We start from the raw sequence: 25595 nt of genomic DNA on the forward strand, positions 1-25595 counted from the left end.
TCCAGCTACCTCCTGGCAGCAGACAGAGCCGAGTGCTTTGTAGCCTGCCTAAGTCAGGGTCCCCTGGCAGCAGTACAAGACAAGAAGATGTTTATAGCTGGAGATAATTGCTCTTCCTGCAGTAGAAATACTTAGAAGCCCCACTAAATGCTCGTGTCTTAATTGCAGAGGGATTACTTGAAAAGAAACGCTTTTCCCTCTCCTTTTCCTCCCTCGCTCCTTCAGACAGTTTAAGGAGAGGAAGTTTCTGAAGTGCATGGCTGGCTCTGTGCACAGCTCTACTGCTTTTTCTTCCTCTAGACTTTAGCTTAGGCAAGAATTTCAGACCTTAACCTAAAGGAAGGCCTCCTCTTTTGGCCAGAATCAGAGAGTTTGCCATTTGCAAGCTGGAAGCTCTGATAGGAGGGAAATGAGAGAGAGGTGCTTGCTCTATTGTGAGCAATAGAAGGAAATAGGAATAAAAGCACACAGACTGTTTGGGCCAGTTAGAAATAACACGAGGCATGCCTAGGGAAAAGGGCTGCGTGATGCCTTTAAGAAGGCACCTGCCTTTGCTGTCCCACAGCAAACAGTGCTCCGCTTCCACGCTGCTGTTATTCCCCGATGCAAATAGTGGGGCTGGGATTGGCTGCAGGAGGCACATGCAAATCGTTCTGTTGGGTCTTTATAAAAATTAATTCTCTCTTTTATTTTATTTTATTTATTTTTTTTGCTTTTTCTTTCTTTTCTTTTTGTTTTTCTCCTTCCCTCAACGCGCCGTGAAAGGGTTAAAATTCCCATGCAAAGGGGAGAAGAGGGCGAGGGGGTGTCCGTCTGAATTTGAATAGATATTCTTCCTTCTTTTGCTCTGTGTACTTTGCCTCTGTTAAGGAGGAGACGAGGGATCCCGTGCAAAGTTGGTTATTCCCACTCTTTCTTTTCAGCTGTCCCCGAAGGAGAACGTGGCCCCGGGTGTGGTGGCAGCCATCACTTCAAGGGTAAATGATGAATTTATTGGCATTGAGAAGGATGGAGAGAGATGTGTTGGATGGTGCGGGCTGTGTTCTTCTGGGGGCAGCGAGCACGTGTTGGGTGAATAGTTTGCAAGCAGATGTGTTGGGAAGAGCAGAGTTTGGAAGAGGGTGAGGGAAGGAGCAAACCTCCCTGAGAGCATCCTGCTCCACTCAGTGCCAGTATAGCACCAAACCAACACCAGCTTGGCCACAATGTCCCAGAATGAAAGGATTAGACAGAGGGGAGGATGGAAGCTGGGAGGAGTCCCCTATTCCTCCAGGTGTGGGGATGGAGGGTGGTGCCCCCCAGCTGCTCTGGGAGCTCTTCATAAAGGAAGAGCCTGGGGGGGGTTGGAGGGCTCAGAAGTGCCTCCTTGCCTTCTATGGGAAGAGGAATGGCACGAAGGGTGAGGAGCACATCAGTGAGCTGCGAAGGGGGATGCGAAGAGCAACAGGAGGGAAAGTGCATCCTCGGAGCTGATGAATATTCTAGTGGCTGTATGTTGAAGGAATCAGAAATTTGAAAGTCTGATGGTTTATTATAATTACACATTCATTTGTGCTGTTTAGTGGAAGCCACATGTGCCTGTTGCCTGGGACTGTGACCTGTTATTAAAATCAGTTGTGCCATCTTCTCTTTTTTTTGTTGTTGTTGTTGTTGTTGTTGCAGAGATCAAGATGAGCAGCGATGCGGCGGATTCCACGGACACCCGGCATGAACCCGACCAAGTGGAGCCAGGTAAGGGGGTCTGGGACATGGGGGGCTGTGGGGCAGAGGGGCAGCGGGGTGCTGGAAGTTCCTGCCGTGCTTTGCTCCATGCCTGTTGCTCTGCATCGCGCTCCCGCAGCCAGCTGGGAGTTGATCAAAAAATGTGCTCTGGGCGAGGATTGCACCCGTATCTTGATCAGCATGCAAGCTCCTCTGTCACAGCAGTGAATCAGTGCGTGGCTCGGTAACGTCCTCTGTGGTTACAGCAGGGAAATGTGCTCCTCTCTTGCCAAATGAATTATGCCAGTGAAATAGTCCTGGGCCGCTCAGCTTAGCGCCGATGTTGTATGCAGGGTTGATGCCAGGGTTGTTTCCCCAGACGTAGGGCACAGGGACCGTGCCTTTGTTGGCCTCATGTCTATATAAAAATGGGAGGGGCTTGTGGAATACCCAAATCCAGCCGGGTTGTTCCAGCAAGAAGGGAACGCTGCCCATCTTGAAGCATGATGGGGTTTCTCGTCCCGCTCCCACCTGATGCTCAGCCTGTTCTGTGGCTACAAGCCCCAGATTGCCTTAAAGATGCAAAGCTGAAGAGCAGAGTGATCCTGAGAGTGGAACAGCACAGAGTTCTTCTAGTTCACCTTGTGCTTCGTGCACTGCTGTGAGGTGTGAGATGCACTGGAAAATCAATGCTGTGTTTTCCAGCCATCACTTCTACCTGCAGTAGGCTTTGAAGGCAGGACCTCAAGGACTGAACTTTACAAAGGCTTACGGTCGGGTTCCTTTTCAGGCCAATAAACAGCAATAAGACGAGCGTTAATCACCCACTGGTTATGGTTACAACAAACAAAGATTACTAGAAACAGAGAGGCTCATCTGCAGAGGTAGAAATAAACACACCGTTTAAAGCCAAAACTCATAGACAATGTATGAGAGTTGTTGCTCTTTGGGAGAACACAAAGCTTGGGGTGGGAAATGTGTAACAACAGATTAAAACTTCACAGGGAATGATTTTATTGCTTCCCTTTTGCTTTTGTCAATTGAGAGGGGAAGGAAAAACAGGAGATCTTGGTGAAAGCCAGAGAAGCCTAGGCATGTTCTAATGGGACTGAAAGTGCCCCTTTATTTACGCTGTGCATTGAGGCCTCGGCGCTCTGAAGTTATTTGACGCAATCTAAGGCCGAGATACAATCTGGTTCTATTCATGTCTATGAACTCTGGTTGACTTTGGTCAGGTCAGCTCATGGCTTTCAGCCGACCCCACGCTGGTTTTTGGAGACGGATATTTCCCAGCCTGGCAATAAACACAACCTCAGCTGCTCCAGCCCTTCCAAATCAGTGCTGGCTGTAACTGGGCATTGAATAGGGATTGAGAGTCCCCTGGAATGGGCTGGCATGCGTTGCTGATGGGCAGCATGGTTGAATGGTGGTGAGGGAAGGCTGTGCTATGCCAGAGCTGGGTTTTGTCATGGCTGGATGTTATCGGGAGAGCTGCTGCTAATGGCACTGATGTTCGGTAGAGGAGAAGCCAGCACTAAAACTGTTGGGATAAAACACATTTTCAGTGTAAGCTTCCTAGAAAGAAAGCCATTAGCGTGAGCCATAGCGCCTCTTCCGAGTGGGGATGGAGAGGGTTGAGCAGTGCTCCAGGAGCCTTCCCATCAGGCAGGGATATCAGAGTAGGTAAACCTCCCTCATTTACCACAGACCAACCCTTCCCTGTGGACTGATCAGGCTTTTCTCTCATGGGAGAGAATGTTGGTGGATCCTTTGGGGTCCCACACCACCCACCCCCAATTGAGCCCCCCAGGGGGCTGCCCCCATGCTGCATCAGATCTCCCTAGTGCCCTCATGTACCTGAGGTTCCCTGAGCTGGTGTATTTTCCCTCATGTGCAGCATGGGAGGGATTCTTAGTGCAGCACCTCATCGTTTGGGGTTTTATTTACCAGCTTCATGTGAGAAAGGCCTTTCTGATTACTGACTGATTCATTGAAGGCCCGTTCCCTAACAAACCGGACGGCTGCACAGCTTTCCAGGAATCTTGCTCCCTCCATAGAAGGCAGCAGTTACCAAACGACCAATATTATCTCTTCCAAAGAATGGAAATCTTTCTAGGTGCAGATTCACAAAGGCCTTTCATCACATAAAAGACGTAGACTGGCTCCAAGAGGAATTTTAAATAATAATAATAATAATAATAATAAAAGAAATCTGGAGGGAGCCGGGTGCCAAAATGCTTTTGTAAACCAAGCCCTTGATCTGCAACCGATGCCTGCAGATCTGATGGGAAGTGATGGTAGCAGAGGTATCATCTCATCCTTTCATATCACCGCCAGTTCCAGGCTTGGAGGGGAGAAAAGGGTAATCTGGGGCATTGTTTGACTTTGAAAGCGCTTAACAAAGATCACGGGGCTTTTCCCTTTTTCGAGTAACTTTCAGCCTTTCTTTTTGTTGTTCCTTTTCCATGAGCTCAGGAAGGCTCTCCAAAAGCTCACACTTGCTCAAGCTGTCCTTGCACGGCCCTCCTTGCCCTGTATGATGCTGGTAGGGCTCCGTGCACCGGGGTGCTGCGGACTCCATGGGGGGTAATGACAAGCTCTTGGCTCCAAGCTCTTTTCATCTTTTTAAACTGATGAAAGCCATGCCAGCAAGTTCTGGGTTGGTTTTTTTTATGGGAACTGTGGGGGCTTGGCACTGCCGAGTGTCGCCCCTGGTCTTCAAGCCGAGAGGCAGAGATCTCCCCCTTCTTGTGGTTTATCTAAGCCCTCTGTATCTGATGCAACAAAATGCTGAGGTGGGACTTGCCTCCGTCTGTCTGTTTGTTTGTGTCAGACACTTGTTCCCCGTTTATCTGCTTGATCAAAACAGGTTACACCAAGCAAAGCTACTTCCCTTTGATTTCATCTGTTGAGGCTATGGGGGGGAAGCCAAAGCCTTAACAAAAGGGCGATAGGGAAGCTCTTCAAACACAACCATCGGTAACCGAATAGCTGCAGGCACTCCGAACATCTTCCCTCCCCACCCTGCAACGCGGGGAACTGGACAGCCTGCCAGCAGCCTGGGGCGGGTGTGATGGGCATCCCAGTGCACAGGGAGGGAGCTGGGATGTGCAGCACGGGGCAGCCCTGCTGCATTGGTGGCAGTGGATGGAGCTTTACGTGGATAGGATCTGGGAGCAACCAGGTTTTGGGATTGTGGCATCAGACAGGTGGGCTCTTGGCTGGCTCTGATGGCAACAGCATTGTGGTTGTGTTACCCTCATAGCCTGCGTGGCATCTCTGGGTGCATTAGGAAGCAATAGAGCAGATGTTGCTCTCTCAGAAGGTTAGGAAGAAGTTTTCCTTTCAACCCTAAGAAAATGGAGGCTGTGAGGAGCTACGATGTGTCTACTCCTATGGTCTTGCAGAGGGGATGGTTCTTTGGATGTCACTCTTCTCAACCGCACAGCTTGTGGCAGTGGAAGGATGGCAGCAAGAGGTGACACCTGCCTTCATCCAGCAGCCCCCAAAGTCAGGCTGCTCTGAGCAGGCCACCAAAACTCCCCAACCAAGCAAGAAAAAAACCCTCTAAGTACCCTATCTCCTGACATCTCCATCCGTGGATTCTGCATCAAATCTGCAACGTGGAAAATCAGAGCCCTTGTCTCCATCTCTCTGCCACACGCTTCCTGTACAAATGTAGTCAGTCCATCTGTGGTCCTCAGCTCCAAAGTGGGGGTCCTCATTTTATCTCCCACCTTGGTGCCAGGATGTGACCTCCTGGCTGCAGCTCTCCCTGCTATCCAGGGACACAGGGTTTGTCATATTTCCATGGTCAGCCTCTAGGCTTGCTGGGGAGGGCTTCTTTCAGACTTTATGGCTTATGCCTTAATAGGATACGGAGGCTTTCACCTCCACATCAGCTTCTAACTCAGGTAGAACACATACCCAAGAGACGCTGGAGTGATCTGGGCGCTCGGGTTTTGCACTGCTCACAGCTCACCAGAGATGCCCAGGCTGAGCCCGTTTCTTTCTTTTGCTGTTATCTCTTTGGATGGGGCTGGAGCCTTTTGAGGAAACCTGGCCTTCCTGGCCCCACACCTCGTCCTCGACTGCACCTCTCCCAGGGGCAGCTCTCCCTGGTGAAACTTCCCTCAAAGCCTCCAGGATCAGCCTTGCCTCTTTTCCCCTGCAGCTACCAACAGCCCCAGGACAAGTCCCAAAGAAGTAAGAGCAGCAGCAGTAGGGCTGGAAAACAGCTGGTTGCTATGGCAATGGGGCTTGCTCGGGATTTGCATAGGGCTGGTGATTTTCATAGCACAGCCACATTTAAGGCGAGCAGGAGAAATTTCCATATTCCCAGCTCCAAGTCAGTTGGGGCGTGGGGGAGGCCAGGAGGGGGATATTTGAAATTCAAATGAAGGTGATTAGGGTTTGAGGTTGGGTTATTTTATTTTATATATATATATATATATTATTTTTTTTTTTCTTAAACATCCCATTATGGAAGAGGATAAAAAAGGATGGGGAGGGGAAGGGGAACAAAAGGCTGGTTTGACTTGAATTAGAGGGGCAAAGGAAGAGCTGGTCTGATCTGCCTCTTGCCTCTGGCCCGAGAGAAGAGACGTGCCCTCTCCCAACACCTGCAGGTGAAATGTTTTCCGTGGGAACAACTGCTGCCCTCGGGTTTCCTTTGGGAAAGCTGCCCCACTCTCCCACACTCACTGTCCCGTGCTCCCCCCCATGCCCTGACCCACATGGAGGGCACAGTGGTGGCACTGGGAGATGGGAGCTCTTGGAGGAACAGCATTGGTGTGATCCAGGGGTTTGCAAATGAATTAAGCACTCGAGTGAAAGCTTCCCCTGCAGTCTTTGACTGAGTCAGCGTAGATTCACTTTCCTTGCTAAGCAGCCTTGGCTCTCCCACGGAGGTGCTGCAGTGCCCCGGTTGGGTCTGTTTGTGTTGCTAGAGCAAACAGCTAATAGGGAAACTACAGCCCTGCTTGGCTGCCTTGCAAACTTCCCATCCTGTTCACACTTTCCCTTTCTCCCCTTCAAAAGCACTGCTGGAGTTAGTTAGCCTTGGGAACAGCGAGCATCCCAGCAGGGGTAAAGGAACAGAGCTGGGGTTGCTCAGCTGCAGCTTCTGCTCCTCATCACCAGCAGGCACAGGTGGGGGCGGTCAGGGTGATGGAACTGAGATGTGAAAAGGCAATTGCAGCCAGGCCTTCACTTCTGGGTCTACAGAAGTGGCTGCTGGGAATGGTGGAGAGATCCACAAGGTGGTGGCTGAGTATCTGAAGGGAACTGAGCTGATGAGGATGCTGAATTACTTTGTGTTTGACAGAACTGTGCTATGCTCAGTGCAGGTGAGAGGTTTCCTTTGCTTACAGCATGTGGCTCAAGTATTGTTCATAGCCATGTTTAATGTCACCATTTCTTTACCTGCTCTTGGGTCCATGTGAGCAAGTTAATTCCTCAGGTCAAACGTATCTTGGAAGATGCCCTGCACCCAGCCTGCTTTATCAGTCCCCATTGGTACTGTGCTTCATCATCTGCAGTGCTAAAATACTTGAGGATAGGAGAGAGAAATCTTAATTCTAGCTATCCAGTACTCTGACCTGCTCACCCCATGGAGCCAGCAATGGGAATAGGCAGCTCTGGAGGTGATTCATCCCTCTGTCCTAGGGGTGAGGTGAGCTGCCCTCTGGAAGCACCAGCTTCCTCTTGGTGGCTGTAGAGGCAGCCTAGAGCGATTGGCTCCCAATTAGATGCTGCAATTTAGACATCTGAGCCCCAACCCCCTGCCCGCTGTCTGCCTGGCACTGTTCCCCCTCCGTCATTCAGCTGTTCTGAATTTCCCTCCCAAATGCATGGGGCAGAAAACTGATTCCCCGTGGGAATTCCCCAACACCTGCTACAGGTTGAAATCACTCTCTAATTCCCCCATCCCTCCCAGGATCAAACAGTGAGGTGAGCTAAGCATGGAGCTGGCTGGGAAGGAGAATGAAGTCAGAATGGAGGTGGCAACCTGGTGGCTGTCAGTCCTACAGGTGATACCTGCATGCCTTTGCTTTGTGAAGGGGAAGACGTGCTGCAATCTTGATGATTTCTTTGCTTTTTCCCCTGGTGGAGCTTTCATCCTTGAGTTCAGGGCAGCTCCCAGTGGGAATCGAGTCGGATGGGATGGAGTGTGGATGCTGGGTTTTCTCAGCGCACGGAGCTTCCCAGACTGGGGGGGAAAAGCAACTGCTTTGCTGCTCCCATCCCCAGAGAAACCTCCCCAGGCAAACTCGCACCAGATCTGATGCCAGTGCTATGCAAAACAGCTGCCAGGTGAAGCGAGGAGAGCCGCGCGGTCCCTGTCTGCCGCGCTGCGGGGCTTATCGCTGCCTCTTCCCCTCCATCCAGGACACCCACGGGAGCCTCGTGGATGGGGAAGCTCCTAGGAAATGTAATGCGTGGAGCTCAGAGCTCCCTTTAAATGCCAAGGTTTCAGTGGTTGGGTGCAATTCTGGGAGTGGAGGGCTGCATTGAGCCTTTGGGATCCCACCGTGCCTGACTGCATTGTTGGCTGTTGCAGAGCTCCAGCAAAACGAGTGGAGTTCTGGCAGTTGGGAATCTGCTGCCACTTACACTTTTCTTTCTTTTTATCACCCGGAGCTAGGAAAGATTAAATCTCAAGTGCAGATCCTCATTGTCTGAACAGCTCGTTCCTTTAAGGAGAGAAATAAGTGCTTCAACGTGGGTCCTGGTGCTGGTAGGAGCTGGGAGAGCTGATCTGCTTTTAAAACGGTGGTAGGAAAGTCACTGAGTTAGCTGGAGCTGTTATCCCCATCACACCCCAACCTTGGCTTGCAGCTGAAAATCATGTTAATTGTACTTGACACACAAGCTTTTACCGAAATAGAAAACCATGAGATCTGTTTGCAAATAGATCAGAGAGCAAACACTCACGGATCCTGCTGAAAAGTGGCAGAGATTTGTGTATCCAGCTCCCATTTACATAACCGCTGGGAGCAGAAATCACCTCGCCCCGCTTTAAATATCTCACTCTTGGACATCTAAGTCTGAACCGGTTGTCCCTGGATTTCTTTGTAGTCCATAAAGAGAAATTGTCATCTCCAGAGGGCCGTTTGTCTCTGTTTGAGATAGGAGGCTGAGATAGGTTGGGGGAATGGCCTCTGGAGGTGCTTGGTGTTCCTTGTTGTCTACCAAGACAGCCTGGGGCAGTGGCTCAGCCTTGGATGCCCAAGCTGCAAATGGGCTCACGTGGATCTCCGTGTACATCTCCAGCTTGTTTCACCTTCACACACAAAAAACCAACCAACCAGACTTCATGTGAGGTGGAAAGGTGCTACGTATGGTCCTGTGGGAGAGGATAGGGGGGAAAAAAGCAGAAGCCTGATGGATGGAAAAGCACAAAGAAGGTTAGAAGAAGAGGACAAGAGTAGTTTGGGCCCGGGTGCTTTGAAGCACTGTGTGTTTTGGCAGGGCTTTGTTTGGAGAGCTTGGCTCGTGGCGTAGTGATGCAGCACGGAGCTGCTGCCCGCTTCCAAGAGCTGGGGTGTGCGGGGTGACTCAGAGCCCTCATCACTGGGACCCAGGGATTTCCCTCAAGGTCTTTGAATCTTGCCTCATCAACATGCTGCATTTGAACGTGAGCGAAAGTCTTGCATCCAAGAAAACCAGAAGATTGCCTTTTCCTTCCTGTTCTATTTTAGCAACTGGGAACTTTGTTTCCTTTTCTCCTTCCTGCCCTTCTTCCCTTCAGCTACTGCCATTAGATTGCATCAACACACACCCCCCCCTCCCCCTACCTTGAGTTTCAAAGGTAGAAGCAGCAGGCCTTGAAGATCCTCACGCAGCCCTGCTCAGGTGTGTGGATGCTGATTGCAATCATCTATTAACACTATCAGCATTCCCATCGCTTATCCGTGCAGTCGTTGGCGCTCGGAGCTGGAGCTCAATGAATGAACCAATTCCTGGGGTGGAGAGGTGGTCAGGGAGCAGGTGGCCAATGGTCAGAGCAGGGAATTGAATGGAAAAGGTGAGATAGAAAAAGCTTTGGGAAGCTGCTCTGGAAGAAGTCAGGAAGGAGGATGGGCTCTAATGCAGCAGACATGCAGACAGGCTGGTGGGAAAGGTGCAGACATGGAGTGGGCACATCATCTGAGGATCTCAAAGAGCTCTGCTCGCTTAATGGGGAATATCATGCATGGTGTGAGCTGAGGTGCTGGGTTAGGGAAGAGGCTTGAAAGCAAGCAGTGAGCTGGATGTGTGCTCCTGCCTGAACAGCCCCGCTGAGCCGCATCCCAGCTCGGTGCAGGAGATGTGAACTCTTGAACAACGTGATGTGTTGGAGCTTGATCAGATCACGGGGCACGGGCTGTGCTTCATAGGGAACGTTATACTGGGGGGGAAAAAAACAACCTGGGAGGAGGAGGAGGCAGCCCCCCAGGGGCTTCTGCTGGTGGGATATGAACAATTTAGGGCTATTTATCATAAGCCCAGTTGGGCTGGAAGAGAGTGGGTTAGGGAATGGCTTGCAAAGAGAAAGGAAGGGGTTTCTTGGGGTTGCCTTTGCAATGAAGGAGGCTTCGTGGAATCCCTTAAAGCGCTCATCTCTGCAGAGCGTGTAGCCTTTGTGATGTTCCTGATGAATTTGGCAGGTGTGATGGAGGGGGGGGGAGAATGTTTATCATCAAAGGGGAATGAGTGAGGGCCTGTGCGGTACCTTCAGGCTGAAACCTGTCTGATTTTCCCCCAGTGCCTGCCAATCTCTCCTGGAATCAAGGAGACGCCTCTTGAGCACAACCCCACGGCACCCTCTGTTCCTTCAGATATCCCGTAATTACCCGGTGCCACACGGGTTCCTGAACATCCCTGGTTTGCAGCCTTGGCCACCTGCTTGTTGGCCTCTCCCACAGCTGGTTCTTTGTGCACAGAGCTGGGTTTCCTTGGGTATGGGATACATCCTCCAGCTCTTCTATGCTGCAGCCCTGTGCTGCCTTCATGCCGCCTCCACCTTCCTCTCCTTGCTTCTGCTGAGCCAGCAGTGTATCTTTGGTTATGGAAAGCTTAGCTAGATGCTAACTGCCATTAATACTGAGATATTGTTTTTCTCTCTGTTTCATTGTAGGAAGTGAGCAGAATGGGCTGGACTTTAACAGGCAGGTAAGACGCTCCCTGGATTCTCCTTCTTTCTTGGATTGCTGTTTGTTTCTCATCTCGTTGAGTCCCAGGCAGCTCCTGCAAGGAGATAAAACTGTGAGGCCGTGAGCTACTGCTAAACAAACCACAGAAGTCCTTCCCAGTTCCCTTTGTGGGACACAATGGCAGATAAAACGTTGGGTTTCCAGGCTTCCCCGTTTCATAGAAATTCAGCTAATTATAGAGTTTCTTTAAATCACGCTTTGCTTGAGGCTCTCTCTGGCTTTTTAATTATTTCTATTGTCATTTAGAAACAAAAGGGACCACAGTTAACACCAGCAAATGAGCAAACCCCACCACAAAGCTCCTTGCATTTGCACTAAGTGCGACACTGGCACTGAAAGCACTGTGGTATGCAAGTCTGGGAGCACCGGGCTGACTCACAGGAGTATCAGCAAGGGCTGGAGATGAGGTGGTTTGAGGTCTTGGAGTTCCTGGGTCAAGACCAGGCCTGCCTACAACAGCAGATTTCTCTTTGCTAGGTGGTGGGGATAAGGGACCCCAGTGGCACATATGTCTTCCTGGAGGCAAAGTGGAGGCAGGTGGCAGCTCCGCACAGAGTATAGGTCTTGAATCTGCACAGAAACATGAGTGTATGCTGCCAAGTCTCAAGCTAAAGGCTCCTATGGCCACCCACAGAGCTGGGCTCAGACCTTGGAAATCAAAAGAGACGGTCTGGAGAGCAAAGCCACCAACCAACCTGCAGGGCCTGGAGCTGGCTGGGGAGCTGTAGCAAGGAAAATAGCTGCACGTGCAGCCACAGCACAGCAGCCTGCTTGCTTCCAGCTTTACCTTCCCTGAGTCCAAGGGCTGCAATCTTTGCAGGCTTCCTGCTGGCAGCAGGTGGGCAGCTGGTGCTGCCCTATTACTTTCCTGCCCTCCCACCTTCCCTCGCTGGCTCTGGTCTGGCAGATGTCAGCGAGCTGCTGTTTGTTTGGTTGGTTTGGCTGCTTTGGCGTTGGGTGGGTCGTAACTTCCTATCAAAAGGTGTCTTAACACGTTCAGCCATCTTCCAGGTTTTTGGAAAACCCAGCTGAAAACAAAAAGTCTTGTGTCTCCAGCTCTGCGGATTGCAGAGCCCAAAGCACAGGCTTTTTGCAAGCCAAGAGAAGAATCCAATCTGCTTCTTGACAGGCGATAAAAGAAAATTCCCTGCAGATAGAAATAAGCACGAGATCGTTGCTTACTCTTCCTATGGCAACACCACAAAGGTGTTATAACTGGATCCCGGGCTGAGGTTAATCGAGGAAATGCTATTGGCTACAGTGAGGGAGAGCTGTGTTACATCTGCTGGTGAGCGGGCTCATTATCATTAAGCTCCTGGTTCCCTGCATGCTGCTAAATGAGGGCTGCTGGTCAAGGTGTGGAGCCAGTCCCATAGTGGAGCCTATGGGTGGACGCAGGCTGCAGGCGGTGTGGCTCTCTGTCTCCCTCTCTTGGCTCTCCCGAGGCCACGCATGGAGCTGAGCTGCTCTTCTCATTGCCATTATCTCAAATGAGCCCCAAACGCACGCTCACGTTTCGGGTTGACCTCAGCTATTGGTGAATTTATCTTTAATTCAGCAAACAGATGGCGAGCGATGAGAAAAAGGAAGAGGGGAGATATGGAAATATCAGAGCGCTCTCATGTAAAACAAGATGCTCGTTCATTAGTTGGTGGGTTTTTTAATTTTGGTTTGGGGTTTGGGTTGGTTTGGGGTTTTTTTTTTTCCTCCCCTCTTTGTTAACTTGCAATTCAAGTTTTCGAGCTGAAGCCAGAGAAGTATGGTTTGAAACCCAACTCTAAGCCGAATGCGAGAGCTCTTTGACTTTATTTGGAGTGTTGGGCTCTAATCGCTTTGAAGATCATAAATCTCACATCGTTTAAGCCTCTCCCCCAGCCTTTGTAGATGGCCTACATTTCAGGTCTGCTTCCCTCCCCTGTTGTGCTCCAGGCAGGAGGAGAAGGGTGGAGTGACCTGGTTAGACCCCTTCTTGCCTCCCAGTTCCTTGCTGGGACGGCTCTCACCCTGCAGATGGGGAGGAGGGAAACTCTTGTGGAGTTTGAGGTTTTCTTGCAGTTTGTGGGTCAGCCCCGTGCTTTATGAGAAAGCTGCTTTCTGCTCCCTCAACCTATTTGGCAACCATCCTTTTTTCTCCCCTCCTCCCCCCTCCTCTTCAACCTCTCCTCCCACCTGGATGCAAGAGTAATTTGTATGTGAATGAGAGGGGAAAGGGCGTGTATGGAAAAAAGCAGCATCTTCTGCCTTGCCTATCTGGTTTGGCTTTTTATTTAGAGAGTCTAATGCCGGTTGTTTCCTGTTTATATCAAGGGAAATGCAAAGAGAGAGTAATCAACTTTCACCTTCAGTGCTGGTAACCTGGGGAGGGACATCTGCTTCTTGATGGTTTGGGATCATGGCCAGAGTGTGTTGGGGTGTGAAGGAAGGAACTCTGCAAGGGTGGCTTCTGCAAAACGGCTCTGGGTCCAGAGCTCTGTTTGGATGCATTGCATCCGAGACTTCCCTGCTGCTCTGCAGTGCTCTTCACCAGGTGGGGAGACCTTGTTTGTATCATTTCCTCATTAATACACTCAACTTTCACCCTGTGAGGTGGATGTTTGTTTTCATAGGCAGCTCTGGAGAGAGCTGTTCTGGAGAGCAGGTAGTTTGTTCTTTGTCTGGAGTTAATCTCTAAAATAACATTGGTCCGGGAGTACTCATAAAGCTGAGGGTGATGGTTTGGGGTGACTGCAGGTGTTGTGTGTGTGATATGCACACAGCACACCCACAGTTAGCAGGGGAAGATACAGATCCTGTGTCGATGACTTCTTTTCCAGCAGGGAGGTGATGGGTGGGATCATGTTGCTCGCTGCTATGCGGCAATGCAGCTCTGATTGCCCAGGCAGAACCAGGGCTCCTTGCAGAGATGCTCTCAATCACTGAGCTGCACTCCAGTGCTGGGACAGAATGCATCTTCTGTGAGGTTATGGATTACCAAAGCAGGGAAGGCTTAGCAGGATCTCTGTGTGCTCTGTATCCAAATATGCCATGCAGTCTAATCCCAGCAAGAAGCTAACCCTTGCAGACAGGCTGTCATTTGTTTAATGGTAATGATGGGTTGGAGATTTGTACCAATAGAAAGGCGATGCTGCCGTGAGACCTGACCATATTGCAGACAGATGAGCAGGTGATCGTGTGCCCGGGTAGCCCAGGGCTCTGCATAGCCTGAATTTTCTTGTTGGTTCTTTACTCCTATTACTTTACATTCTTTGTTATACACCCATTAGAGGTGTAATGTGGGTACAACCCTTTCCTATGGATCTCCTAGAAATAGGATCTTGGGAAGCAGGCAGCTGGGAGATGTGTTGGTGTCTTTCATTCTTTGATTTACAGCTGTTCTGAGGAAGGAGCTGGATTTTCACATCTGATGTCCCATAGGTACATGATGTGAGAAAAGCAAGCAGGCAAACCGCATCATCTGAGATCAGAAATCACAGGTGGCCCTTTGCAGCACCATTAATAACGCCCTGACCTTGTTTGGTCCTTTCCACCCACACGTCTGAAGGTGCTTTGCTAATGAATCGAGCATCCCGGTGCCTCCAGAAGGTAGGGAGGTGTTCAGCCCCGTCTTGCAGGCAGGCAGCGACTGCCCAGCTATTCCCAAAGATGCTGTGATTGCAGCTGAAATCAGCGGGTGCTTCATAGGAGAGTTGCCTGTGGACATCGAGGCTTATTGTAATCCGGGGACTCGCTCCCTGGCTGAGCCGGGATACGGACTCCCATTCTCTGATTCATAGTCTTGTGCTCAACCACAGACAAGTTCTTCCTCCCCTCCATCCTTTTGAAGGTGGAAAGAAGGGCCCAACTCGCTCGGTACTTTGTTATTAATATCTGGGATGCAAAACCTGCAGATTTAATTTTGCTCAATCAGGGCTTCCCTCCCCCCGGCAATCTCTCTCATAGTTTTTCATTCCAATTTGTGTTCCCACCTCCCCCTAATCTCATGTGTTCCCTGGATGTCATTTCTGTTCCTGTTTGGCTCTCCCTGTGGGTAGTTCAGGTTTCAGTCTGCCCTCCAGATTTCCATCCCCGTCCTGTTTTGCCCTCCTCTCGAGGGGAGGTTCCCATCCTGCTTCCTTCTCCCCTCTGGGGATCAATTCAGATTTCACTCTCTCTTCTTCTCCGCATCGCCCCGGGGTCTCAGCCAAAGTCTTGCAGCTGCTTTTCATCTCTTGAGCCTCCTCTAGCTGGAAATGGGCCCGGCTGTCCATATCTGCCTCGGCTGACACTGGATCTAAGTGGAGCACCACCTTGGGTCTTTCCCTTTTGAAGTTCCCTTGCTCCATCCCAAGGATAGGCTGATTGCATACATTTGTATGTGTGCTGGTTCTTCATTGAGATGCAACCCCTTGGGAAAGCGTCAGAGAAAGCCCTGGCTGGAGGGAAAGTCCTCTGTTTCTAAATATGGCACTGCTTTGCTTAGAACAGAGATGTAGAGGAACCTCTTCTGCAGGCTAGTTTTGTTTTGGCACCTCAGAGGCCCTCAGATGAAATTGCTGGGAACCAAGTCCAAAACACGCTGCTGACTCTCTGGGGATGCTTATGGGGGGGGAGGAATGATGGAAATAGGAGAAAGGATTTGCGTTTGTTGGGTTTTTATGTATTCATTATTATTGTTGTTTCTCAAGGGTTGGATTGAAATCACTGGATTTGCTTGGTTAGCCACTCTGTGTTGGGAACAGCCCAGTATTGCTTCTGAGTTGCTGGGCTGTACCAGGTTCCAATGTCCAGTTGCAGTCCATTCGCAAACTCCAGCTGTCCCTCTCTCACCTGTATTTATAAGGTATTTCCTACACTTGTGGCCTTGGCCCAATGGAAGTGCATCTCCTGCTGTTGTTCCAAAGCAGTCTTATAGATCAGGAATGGACAGGCTGGTCTCTTTGTGCAAGTTCTCTGTTCCAGTCATGCTCTTCTCACCCTTTGGTCAATGTTTTCTGAGCTTACAGGGGATTAGCTCTGCTTTCATGCGCTAAAGAGACATAATGATCTCTTCCATAATAGAAACTGAGCTCAAGGCATAGTTGTCACCATCAAGGCGATATTTAGGTTGCCCGGCACCTTTTTAAGCATGGATATGACTCTTTTGCCTGCTCATTGGAGGATGGCTCATTGGTAATAAAGAGAAGACTCCAAATTCTTGAAGGCCTTTCATCTGGTGAGCTCCGAGAATTCAATCAAAGCCTGCACCACCCAGCAAGGGTGGGGCCCTGCACCCATTTTGCAGAAGGGCAAGTCATAGCATTAAAAAGGTGAAGGCGATGGGTTTTCAAGCGAGGCCTCTAATTTTGGCAGCCTGACATCAGAGCACACTTTCTCCCGTCCCGGAGGTGATGTGCTCACACTCTATGTGAAATCAGTGGGTTGGGCTGGTGGAGCTCAGCCCCTCGGGGGGCAGACATGGGGTTCTCCCTATAGCACACCCAACACGTGGAAGGCACCCAGAGCTCTGTACCCTCCATCCCCCTCCCTGCTTTTCATATCCCTGCCTATAGCGAGGGGGTTGGAACTAGATGATCTTAAAGCTCCCTTCCAACCCAAACCATTCTACAATTCCAATCCAAGCAGAAAATGATGTGTTGCTGTCCAGCAATGTCGATCTTTCTCACTCTCCCTTGATAAGTTATATTCCCTGTGTGCCTTTGATTCCTTGTATTCCAGTTCCTAGGGGCTGTGAGTGCCAAAACTCCCCTACCCCAGTCAGAGGGACCTGCAGACCCATGTGGGATGCAGTTAGAAGCATCGTGTCGCTGAGGGACCCCCCGAGCACGGCACTGCTGGGTGGGTGACAGACCTGAGCTCTGCCTCCCCACAGTTCCAGGTATAGGGATGGTTTGTGGCTGGTTGGCAGCCAGACGGCATAGAGTACACAGAACAAGCACGGTCTGCTCCCCATCGGCTGGAGATCTGTGGGAAAGGGGAAAAATTCCATGAGCGGTTGAAGGTTTGGTTCTGGCCCCAGCGAAGCTCTATCAAACAGCTTTGCTTCTGACTTCAACAGGAACGTGGTCAGGTTCCAGGGAACCTGTGCAAGCACGCAGGAGGGCCTGGGAGAAGCCATGTAGCCTGATGTGTGTGAAATCGGATTGATAAGGAAAGGGGCAGGGATGCAGCTCAGGGTGGGAGAGGAGATAAGCACCAAGGTGTAGGCAGAGGTGGAGTTCTGGAGTGCTTTGGAAGTTGGGCAAGTGGAATTGAGTGAGATTCAGGAGCAGTGCTGCAATGTATGGGGAGATTGGTGCAGGAGGGCAGTGCTGGGGGGCAGTCCTGGAATGGAGCTGTGGGAGAAATTGCAGCCTTTATGGTGGTAAAGCAGTTTTCTATGCTTTGTCTGGAGGTTCTTGCAGTTCTGACTAAGTGACATCCTCTCCTCCCTTTTCTATATAAATACTTCCAATTTGCCACGTCCACAAGTCCTGGCAGGGGAGGGACCGTGTGCCTTAGTACCAGTAATAGGAGTGAAGATGCTCTGAGCTGCTGATAGTATCCCTTGGCCAGTTCTGTGCTCTCTGGATGCAGACAGCCACCCCAAAGCCCTCAGCTCACGCAGGGACAGTTCAGCTTTGAGCAATGACCATTAGGGGTTGGTGCTCGTCCAGCTCTGACTCCAGTTCCCCTCTCAGTGCCTTTTTGAGTCCTGTTGCTTGGTGCAGAGAGCACGGGGGACTTTTTCCCTGTTCTATGCCTCAGTGCAAAAGCAGTGTGGTTAGGCTGTACCAGAAGTGCTGTGAATGCAAAGCGTGGCTCCATCAGTTCCCCTTTGTGGAACACGTATCTCAACGACGCTCAGTTTTGATTTCCCACCCCTGCTTTTACTGCAGCCTTGGCACAGCCATGAGCATCCCGATCTGAAGCTCATAGGGTTAAAGCATTATCAGATCAGACCTCAATTGATAAGCGCCAAGGCCCCGTAAATCTCTGATACAGGTGCGTTGAGTTTTAGGGATTACATTATAATTCTTCAGTGCGCTGTCATTACTGAGCAGTAGGATGTCATCTGTAGGCATTCAGCGTGGGATTGATTCTGCTTTTGCCACGCTGTCTGCTCCTAAAGATCCCACCCTCTGGTGTGAGAGGATGTCAGTTTTTATGGGGGGGGAGGGGAGATGCTGTTGTATTAATGTTGGAGTTTACTGCTTTCTTCTCAGTGTCTGTTAAGCCCTGCTGTGTGTGCAGGATAGCACACGTGGAAATAGTAATTGCAAGCCCATTATTCTTATTGCAGTAATTTATTATTAGCGTGTGTTTTATTTTATGGTGCCCACATGTGCAGGTAATTCACAGGGAAGCACACTGACACCATGGGAAGGTGGGAAGTCTTGGCGAGCTGCAGTAGCCCCAGATGCCGTTCTGATATCTGGTTCTACCATAAGGCATCCTCCCTTGACTTCAGGCAGTGCTGCTGTAGGAAATGGCACTTGGGGAATGATTCAGCCCAGGAAGAAACGTGCTGCTCCTTTTTGGTGAAGGGCAATTGGCTCAGACCCTCTGAAGCTCTGTGTGCCCAATCCCCTCCCCAGCAGCCATACCCAGTCCTCTCTGCAGCTGTAGCAGGAGGAATACATGTAAGTCAAAGGCTTAAACAGTCGTGAATTGCTGACTGTGAGATAAGCCAGATACGAGGGCAGATAAATACGTGTTTCAAAGAAGTTACTGGCTAAATAGAAACTACCCAACACGTACGATTGTCTCCAGCCCTAAAAGAACAACCGCAGCTCCTGCGCGGTGCTGGAGAAGGCTGGTGTGGCTTTTGGGGTAGCTTTTATCTCAACATGGGTTAAGCATCCCAGGGTGGGCTGAATCACTCAAGTCCCACCCGTGCAAAGAGGGGTGCTGAGTGCTCTCCCATAAGAGGTGGCTTAGGGCTGCGTGCGGGCTGCCTGGTGGGCAAGGACAAGCCACACACATGGCCAACACGCAGTGCTCTGCTTTGCTTCTTTCTGGTCTAGGGGCCGCAGCCAGTTGCTTGTTGTTCATTACCTGAATTGCTAATTGAGGCAACGTGCAGCACCTCCAGCCGCCCCTGGCATTGGTGCTGGGTGGATGCCAGGAGCTGCAGCCAGAGCTCTGTCCAACCAATGGCATCCTGCTGCCAGCTCCCCGCCGTGCACGTGGCTCTCTCCGTCCGTCTGTCTGTCTGTGTCTGTTGGAAGGGCACGGCCTTCCACGTGCAAAGACCGGAGCTGCTAATATGAACCTCTCCAACTTCCTCGTGTAAGGCCAGCTCCGTGCAGCTTTGCAAGATGTCTGCAGGATGTTTTCACCAGCCGAATGTTTGCCAAAAGTTCACAGATCAGTTACAAAACAGATGTACTTTTCTTTTTCTTTTTTTTTTTTTTTTTTCCTCCCCTTCTTCCTACTGGTAAGGAAGAGTTTGTGCAGTAATTGCAGGCAGGTTGGGAGATGTTTTCTTCATAATTCTCCTTCTTATGAAATGTTTATGAAACACCATCCACAAATCAGTTACGCAAGCAAAGCCGAAGAGCTTTGATCATTTTCCATCGCCCTCAATATGTTTCTTAGTTTGTTTTGCTTTTTGTTTTTGTTTTCGGGCTAGAGATAGGCAAGAAACAATCCATCATTGGCCATGCCCAGCAAGTGTGCTCGCCAACTGAAGGAAGGGACTCTCCTTTCTCCAGTCACCCTTCCTGTGTTTTTTTTTGCTCGCATCGCTCGGGGGCAGCTGACCCTATTTTAAGGCTGTGAAAACATCCACCTGAGATTTGCAAGTGTGATTCCTCTCCCCAAAGGAGCTGTGCATGCGGGTGCCGCCTGCCGTTACCTGCTGCAGCCCGGGGCAGGCACCCAAAAGCGAGCGGGGAGCTTTGTGCTGTTTGATCTCATCCTGTTTTTCCTACCAGGTTGCTTAGCCTCCGAGAGTGCAGTTATCCCAAATCCAAGTCAATGGGAAGAAATGTTGGTTCTTCCCATGCTGATCATGGTCATGGTTGGGGGACAACAGCAAGAGCTGGTCCTGACTTCAGCTCTCAGCCATTGCTCTCTTGCCATGCTGTAGCATGGAGCTTGGCCAATACCAACATAGGGTGACCGCGCAACAACTTCAACCTCCTTTGGTTTCTTAAGGAAAGCTCTCGTGTTTGTAGAAAATACCTCCAAACGCAGGTTAAATGTGCTGGGAAAGGAGAAGGCAACTCCTGCCCTTGTTTTATTACTTTGAAATTAACGTGATTTTAAGGGAGTCTCATGATTTCGAGTGGCCGCACCCACAATGTGTGTGGTTTTGGGGGGGTTTTTGGTTTGGGGTTCTTTAACGTACGGTTGGTAATAGTGCTGGTTTAGCTGGGGAAAAAAAAACAACCAACAAAAATGAAGGAGTGGGATTTGCATAAACCAACCCAAAAGTTTTGGATATCCCCCCGAACTCTTGCTAATGAACAATTAGCCAGCTGCAGGCCTGGTGGGGAGAGGAAGAGGAGGGAGAAGTAAAATTGAGCTTAAAACCAATGAAAATAGGTGCACGGGAGGATTTGTCAAGAACACCCAGGATCCCGCCCACCGCGTAGCAGGGAGCCAGAGAATTCCAGGGACGGGGGAAGGAGCAGTGGGAGATGTTGTTGTTTTTAAATGGGGAACCGGTCCTTTGCCAAACCCACCTCCCGTTCTCATATTGTGCGATGCCGGGATGCAGCTACACACCCCTTTCAGCCTGGAAAGCTTCCAGATCATTCCGCTTGGCAGCTGTAAAAATTGATTTCAGTTTGGAAATGGCTCGTGCTTCTTCAACGCTCCGCTCCTGTTGGGATCCTCACCCAGGCGGGATCCAGCACCTCGATTGCTGAGACGCAGACAACTTTATTTCTGCTTTTTGTTTTGGTGGGGGTGGCTGATTGTTTGGACTTGGATGACGGCGTTGCGTTGTGCTGACCCATGGATTGCCAGCAGGGGTGACGTTTATTTATTTATTTTTCACTTTTTTTTTTTTTCCTTTTTTTTTCTTAATTTTATTGGTATTGGTTTATTTTATTTTTTAACGCACCCTTAGGGAAGGAAAAATACCAAAAGCCATTTCCCTCCGCCAAGCGGATGGCTTAAGGGTAGCGGTGCTTTGCCGAGCCTTTTGCTACCACTTATTCAGTCCTTTAAACGCGTTGATAGCAATCAAAGAAGCTCTTCCATCTGATTTCTTTTTTCGCCAGGCCGTGCGGGATGATCATGCCAACCTGAGAGGTAGGAAAGAACTGGAATTCATAGCATGTACAGCCCTTGTCGCAAGGAGCTCTTGTTATTGCAAAACGAGTTTCGGCAGCATCCAGAGCTGCAGTTGTAATGAAAGGAGGTGTTGTAACTCCCTTCCCTCCTCACAGCCCTTTCCAAAATGTTTATCGGGTCTGCAGTGATCGCATCTTCTCTTTCTCTCCTTGGGGGATGTTGTGCCTTTGTTTGCTTTACTCCAACTGAAGTGAAAACTACCTTCAGGCTGAAAGTACTCACTTGGGCTGCGGTCTTTAGAAGGGACATTTCTTGCTCCCCTCTGCTGGTTGGAGGCCGCATCACCTACAGCACAACTCCAGCAAAGTGACCCTACTCTGCTTTTGGGTGATGTTGGGTTGGGGGCTATTTGATGGGATGTGGAAGGTGCAGCCTTGGTAGTTGGAGTGAATCTGCAATGCTGAGGCTGTGGATGAGGTCTTCAAGACGTGTCCTCTCTCAGGTTTTCTCCTGGTTTATCCAGTTTGTGGGAATGGGAACCTCTCACACTGCCTTACATTAGGACAGGGATTGTTGAGATGAGCCTTGATCCAAGCACTCTCAAACTCGGGAAGAATTTAAGCTGAAATCTGGGAACTGTTTTCTTGTATCTTTCCTTAGAGAAAATGTATTATAAGAGATCTGTATGACTTTTTCTTGCGTGCAGCACCTGCATGTAGAAGCTCCTCAGCTTACAGGAATTAATCCATGAACTCCTACATTCTCCCCATTGAGTTTCACCCCGCTTCTCTCCCAACTAAAAAATGTCAGCTAATGTGAAGTGATGTAACGTTACCATCATTATACATAAAAGCAATATTAGAAACGAAGGTGGAAAGTATTCAATCCTCACATCCCCGAGTAAATTCTTCTCTGCCGATCCACTACAATGGGATCTCCCAGTTTCTTGCTGTTTTCTCATCATTTGGTACATTTACTGCTGAGGGTGGTGTATCTTCAAATCTGGAAGATAACATTGCTTTGGGGGATCCTGCACTTCATAACCTTTCCTCTCCTGCTCTATTCTCCATTCGCTGCTACCTACAGAGAAAAGCGTAAGGCCGCCCACAGCCAACACAGGGCTGTGAGTCCTGGTCTATAGAGAGAAATAGCTGTGCCTTCCTAATAACACTATAGAATGCCTCAATGTTTTGTCTGAGGATAGCTTTTAAGCCTGCCAAGTCACTGGAAACTTCCTTAAGTGTTTTAATTAACGTGCTTTAATTGAGCAAACTGCAAATCCCCCCCCTTTGGTTTGGCAGAGCAGAAAACAATGTGTTGTAAACCGGAGAGCAGAAGTGGGGAACCACCCAGCCAGGGGTGGAAGCAGTGGGTCCAGACCTCAGCCCCCTGTCCCACAGCCACCCCTTCTCCATCTCTCCTATTTCCAGCTCCTAAATGCCCCCCCATCCCCTGTGTCTGTCCCCTAACACCAGCATCACTTTGCTCTTTTCCAGATTAAAACTGAAGACCTCAGTGACTCCTTGCAATCTACAATCCCCCCCAGGTCAGGACACCTTGTACAGGGATCCTCAATGATGCCTGGAAGCCAGATCGCAGGGGTGAGTGCCTTTGCTGTACGAGGGGTCAAGCATGCCCAAGGGAAAGGCCATTTTCAAGGCACTTGCCAAACTCAGTACATCACATCTTTTGGCCTTTGCCTTCCTCTTTCCTTTGAATGCCTGCTTAATGCCATCACCAGAGTTATCACCCTAGACTAGATTAACTTTTAATCTGAACCAGCATAGCCAACTTGGTACATGTCTGCTCCTATCGATATACACCAGAGAAGACATTTATTCTTTGAGGGACTTCTTTTTGTTTTGAAGAGATTTGGTCTCATTGGAGTATTTTTCTCCCCATCCTAAACAACTAAAGATGATGCAGGGACCCTATGTGAAGGAGCACCCAGCATCTCTCAGTCCCTATTGACTGTTCTGTTCAGAGCAAAGTGGGGAAAGCCCAGCAGAGATGTGGCAAAGAATGGAATTTTTCTTACAAAGCTGAAAGCTGGAGCAGCTCTGGACCTGCAGCTCTCTTGTGCACGAAGGACACATATAAGATGTGCCAGCAATTAAATGAGAAGTGTGAATAGGGCCAAGGACAGAGTAGAAGATCAGGGAGTGGGGAACCTCACGGGGAATTGATGCTGTGTAGAGAACTGACATCTCTGAGCTTTGTTGTTTGCTTTTCCCATAGGACATGAGCTCTCTCCACACCTTGCAGCAGCTCGTGTTGCTTCCCGGCCACATGCAGTCCGTCCCCCAGTTTCTCCTCTCCCAGTCCCAGGCAGGGCAGCAAGGTAAGAGCAATGAAAGGAGCGTTGCCATCAGCAGATCCTTACTAGGAAGAGCCCTCCCTTCTCCCTCCTGTCGCTTTAATGTGCGCCTCTGGGTCTCCCCAACCCTATGCTGGGTTTCTCCGTCCCCCGTGGGGTTCCCAGCCGCGGCCGGCGCTCGGATGGGTCCGGGGCGGAGACGCTGCGCTGTGCGCTCCTCGAGTGCCACCTGGGGGCCGCCCCAAATCCTGCTCCATCCGTGGGGCCGGGACGTCTATGGGGAGAGAAAGGACTGAAGGCTTAGCCCAGTGCTTGTGCAGGTCCTCCTGGGGTTGTCTTTATCTCCAACATTTGGATGGTGTTGCTCCAACAAACGCCGCACAGACATTGATGGAGCTTATGCTGCTTGCGGACAGACACAGCCCTCAGCCCCCAGCCTGCCCTTCATTCACAGAAGTCCCTCTCTACTCAGGGCTGTAAACCCTAAAAGGTCTGCAGCTTGAGTGCAGCCATACACACAGCACTGGAGAAGTATTATAGTGTGGGCAAGTGGGAAACCTGTCTCTTACCTGCCGAGTGGTGCTGAGTGATGTATCAAGAAACTCTCTGATGTATGTTTGACAATAGATGTACATTTGACAGCAGCCCAGAATTTAGAGCTGTCTAGGCTGGGATAATCTATTGCTTACCGCCTGGGTTTGTTCATATATAATAAGAAACACATGATGCTGGAAAACAGAACTTTGCTTCCTTTGATAGAGTTACGTTCTCTACTGTTAAGCAGTTTGCTCTGGCAGCTGCAGCCCTTGCAACAGATGGCCACTTGTTTGACTGTGACCCCTTCTGCTTCCAGACTTGATGGAGACGGGATGCTCTGGCATGTGGCCAGTGGGTTGTGCAAGAGCACTTCCATTTGAATAGATGATTGTCAAGCGTTAATGACCCTCTGCTGTGTGCAGGCACAGCCACTGCGGAGTGAAAGTGGAGGCACAGCTGGGTTTGGTGCAAGGGGAAGCTTGGTGAGGGTGAAGCACCTCATAGTGATGAGGTGCAATGGGGGCAGGCCTGAAGTCATCCCATAGGCCATTCATCCTCTATACATCTGGAGTTCTGACTGATGGGTACATCAGGTCGTGCATTTTGTGGCCAAAGGGTCTTGGCCGTGGCTTCAACCTTTGCAAGAGGCTGCAAAGGTTTTGGGTTGATTTTAGTGCATTTGAGCTGTTTTTAAGGCTGAGAAGTTCCCAGGGCCTATTCATTATGAGGCGGGCAGCAATGCTGGATGAGAATGGGAGAGCCCCGTGCTGTAAGGGTAGAAGCCAGCAGCCGGGGAGATGCTGGGAATGCTCTCAGCCAAAATATTGCTGCTGAAGACTTCATCTCACGAAAACAGCCCGAGTCTCATCAGCTGTCAGACCGGTGATTCCTGAACCCAGTCCGTAATTTTCCTTTCAGCTGGAGCTCAGCTCTTGCAGAGGTGTTCAATCATGTTTTTAAAGACTCCAAATGACAGAGCATCCGCCATGTCCCTAGGCAAGCCATTCCTGTGATTAATTACCTTCTCTGTTAAAAATGTGCACCTCATTACCAGCCCGCATTTGAAATTCAAAGTTGTTCCAGCATTAACGAAGGCTTATTGAGGCCCCAATCTAAATAAATAAATGGGATCCTGCACATTCAGATCTAAATTAAAAAAGGAAAGAGAGAGAGATTCTGGAGATGATCTTTTTTTTTCCCCCCCTTTTTTCAGCACAAGTCCATAAATGTCTGCAGATTTCCATATAATTGTCAGTTCCAATCAATAGAAAATATTGCCTGTTTCAAGAAGGGCCATAAATCCTCACTAACCTCCTCAGCCTTCATCCACAACAGACATCAAGAGCCCAACTAAATGTCTATGGATCTACAGTGCTTTAGTTGCTACTAAATCCTTTAGGACATTCCCTGTAGGATATATGGGCTTGTGCACAGCAGCTTGTCAACTAAACAATTCCATGGCGTCCATAAATACTATTTTTGTTAGTTTTATAGATTTCCTCTCCTTTTTTTCCCTCCTCCTTTCATCATCTCGTGTCGGCGTATGAACATTCCAGGAGACATTCAATTTGTTTGAAATAGAGCAGGGCAGAAAAGAAAGGGTCAGATCAACGTGGCGCTTGGAAATGAAATGTATTGTG

General features: G+C 49.8%; 1 protein-coding gene across 1 annotated transcript in view; it reads left to right on the forward strand.

The window, feature by feature from the left end:
• The window catches only part of POU2F3 (POU class 2 homeobox 3), a 32779-nt gene that overhangs the window by 2670 nt on the left and 4514 nt on the right, over window positions 1-25595 (forward strand). The window contains exons 2-6 of the mRNA XM_072354984.1: window positions 924-977; window positions 1663-1731; window positions 10823-10857; window positions 22598-22702; window positions 23340-23442. Coding sequence (XP_072211085.1) covers window positions 924-977; window positions 1663-1731; window positions 10823-10857; window positions 22598-22702; window positions 23340-23442 — 366 coding nt within the window. The remainder of the gene's footprint in view (window positions 1-923; window positions 978-1662; window positions 1732-10822; window positions 10858-22597; window positions 22703-23339; window positions 23443-25595) is intronic.

This window comes from Excalfactoria chinensis, chromosome 21 (assembly GCF_039878825.1).
Source record: "Excalfactoria chinensis isolate bCotChi1 chromosome 21, bCotChi1.hap2, whole genome shotgun sequence".
Lineage (NCBI taxonomy): Eukaryota > Metazoa > Chordata > Aves > Galliformes > Phasianidae > Excalfactoria > Excalfactoria chinensis.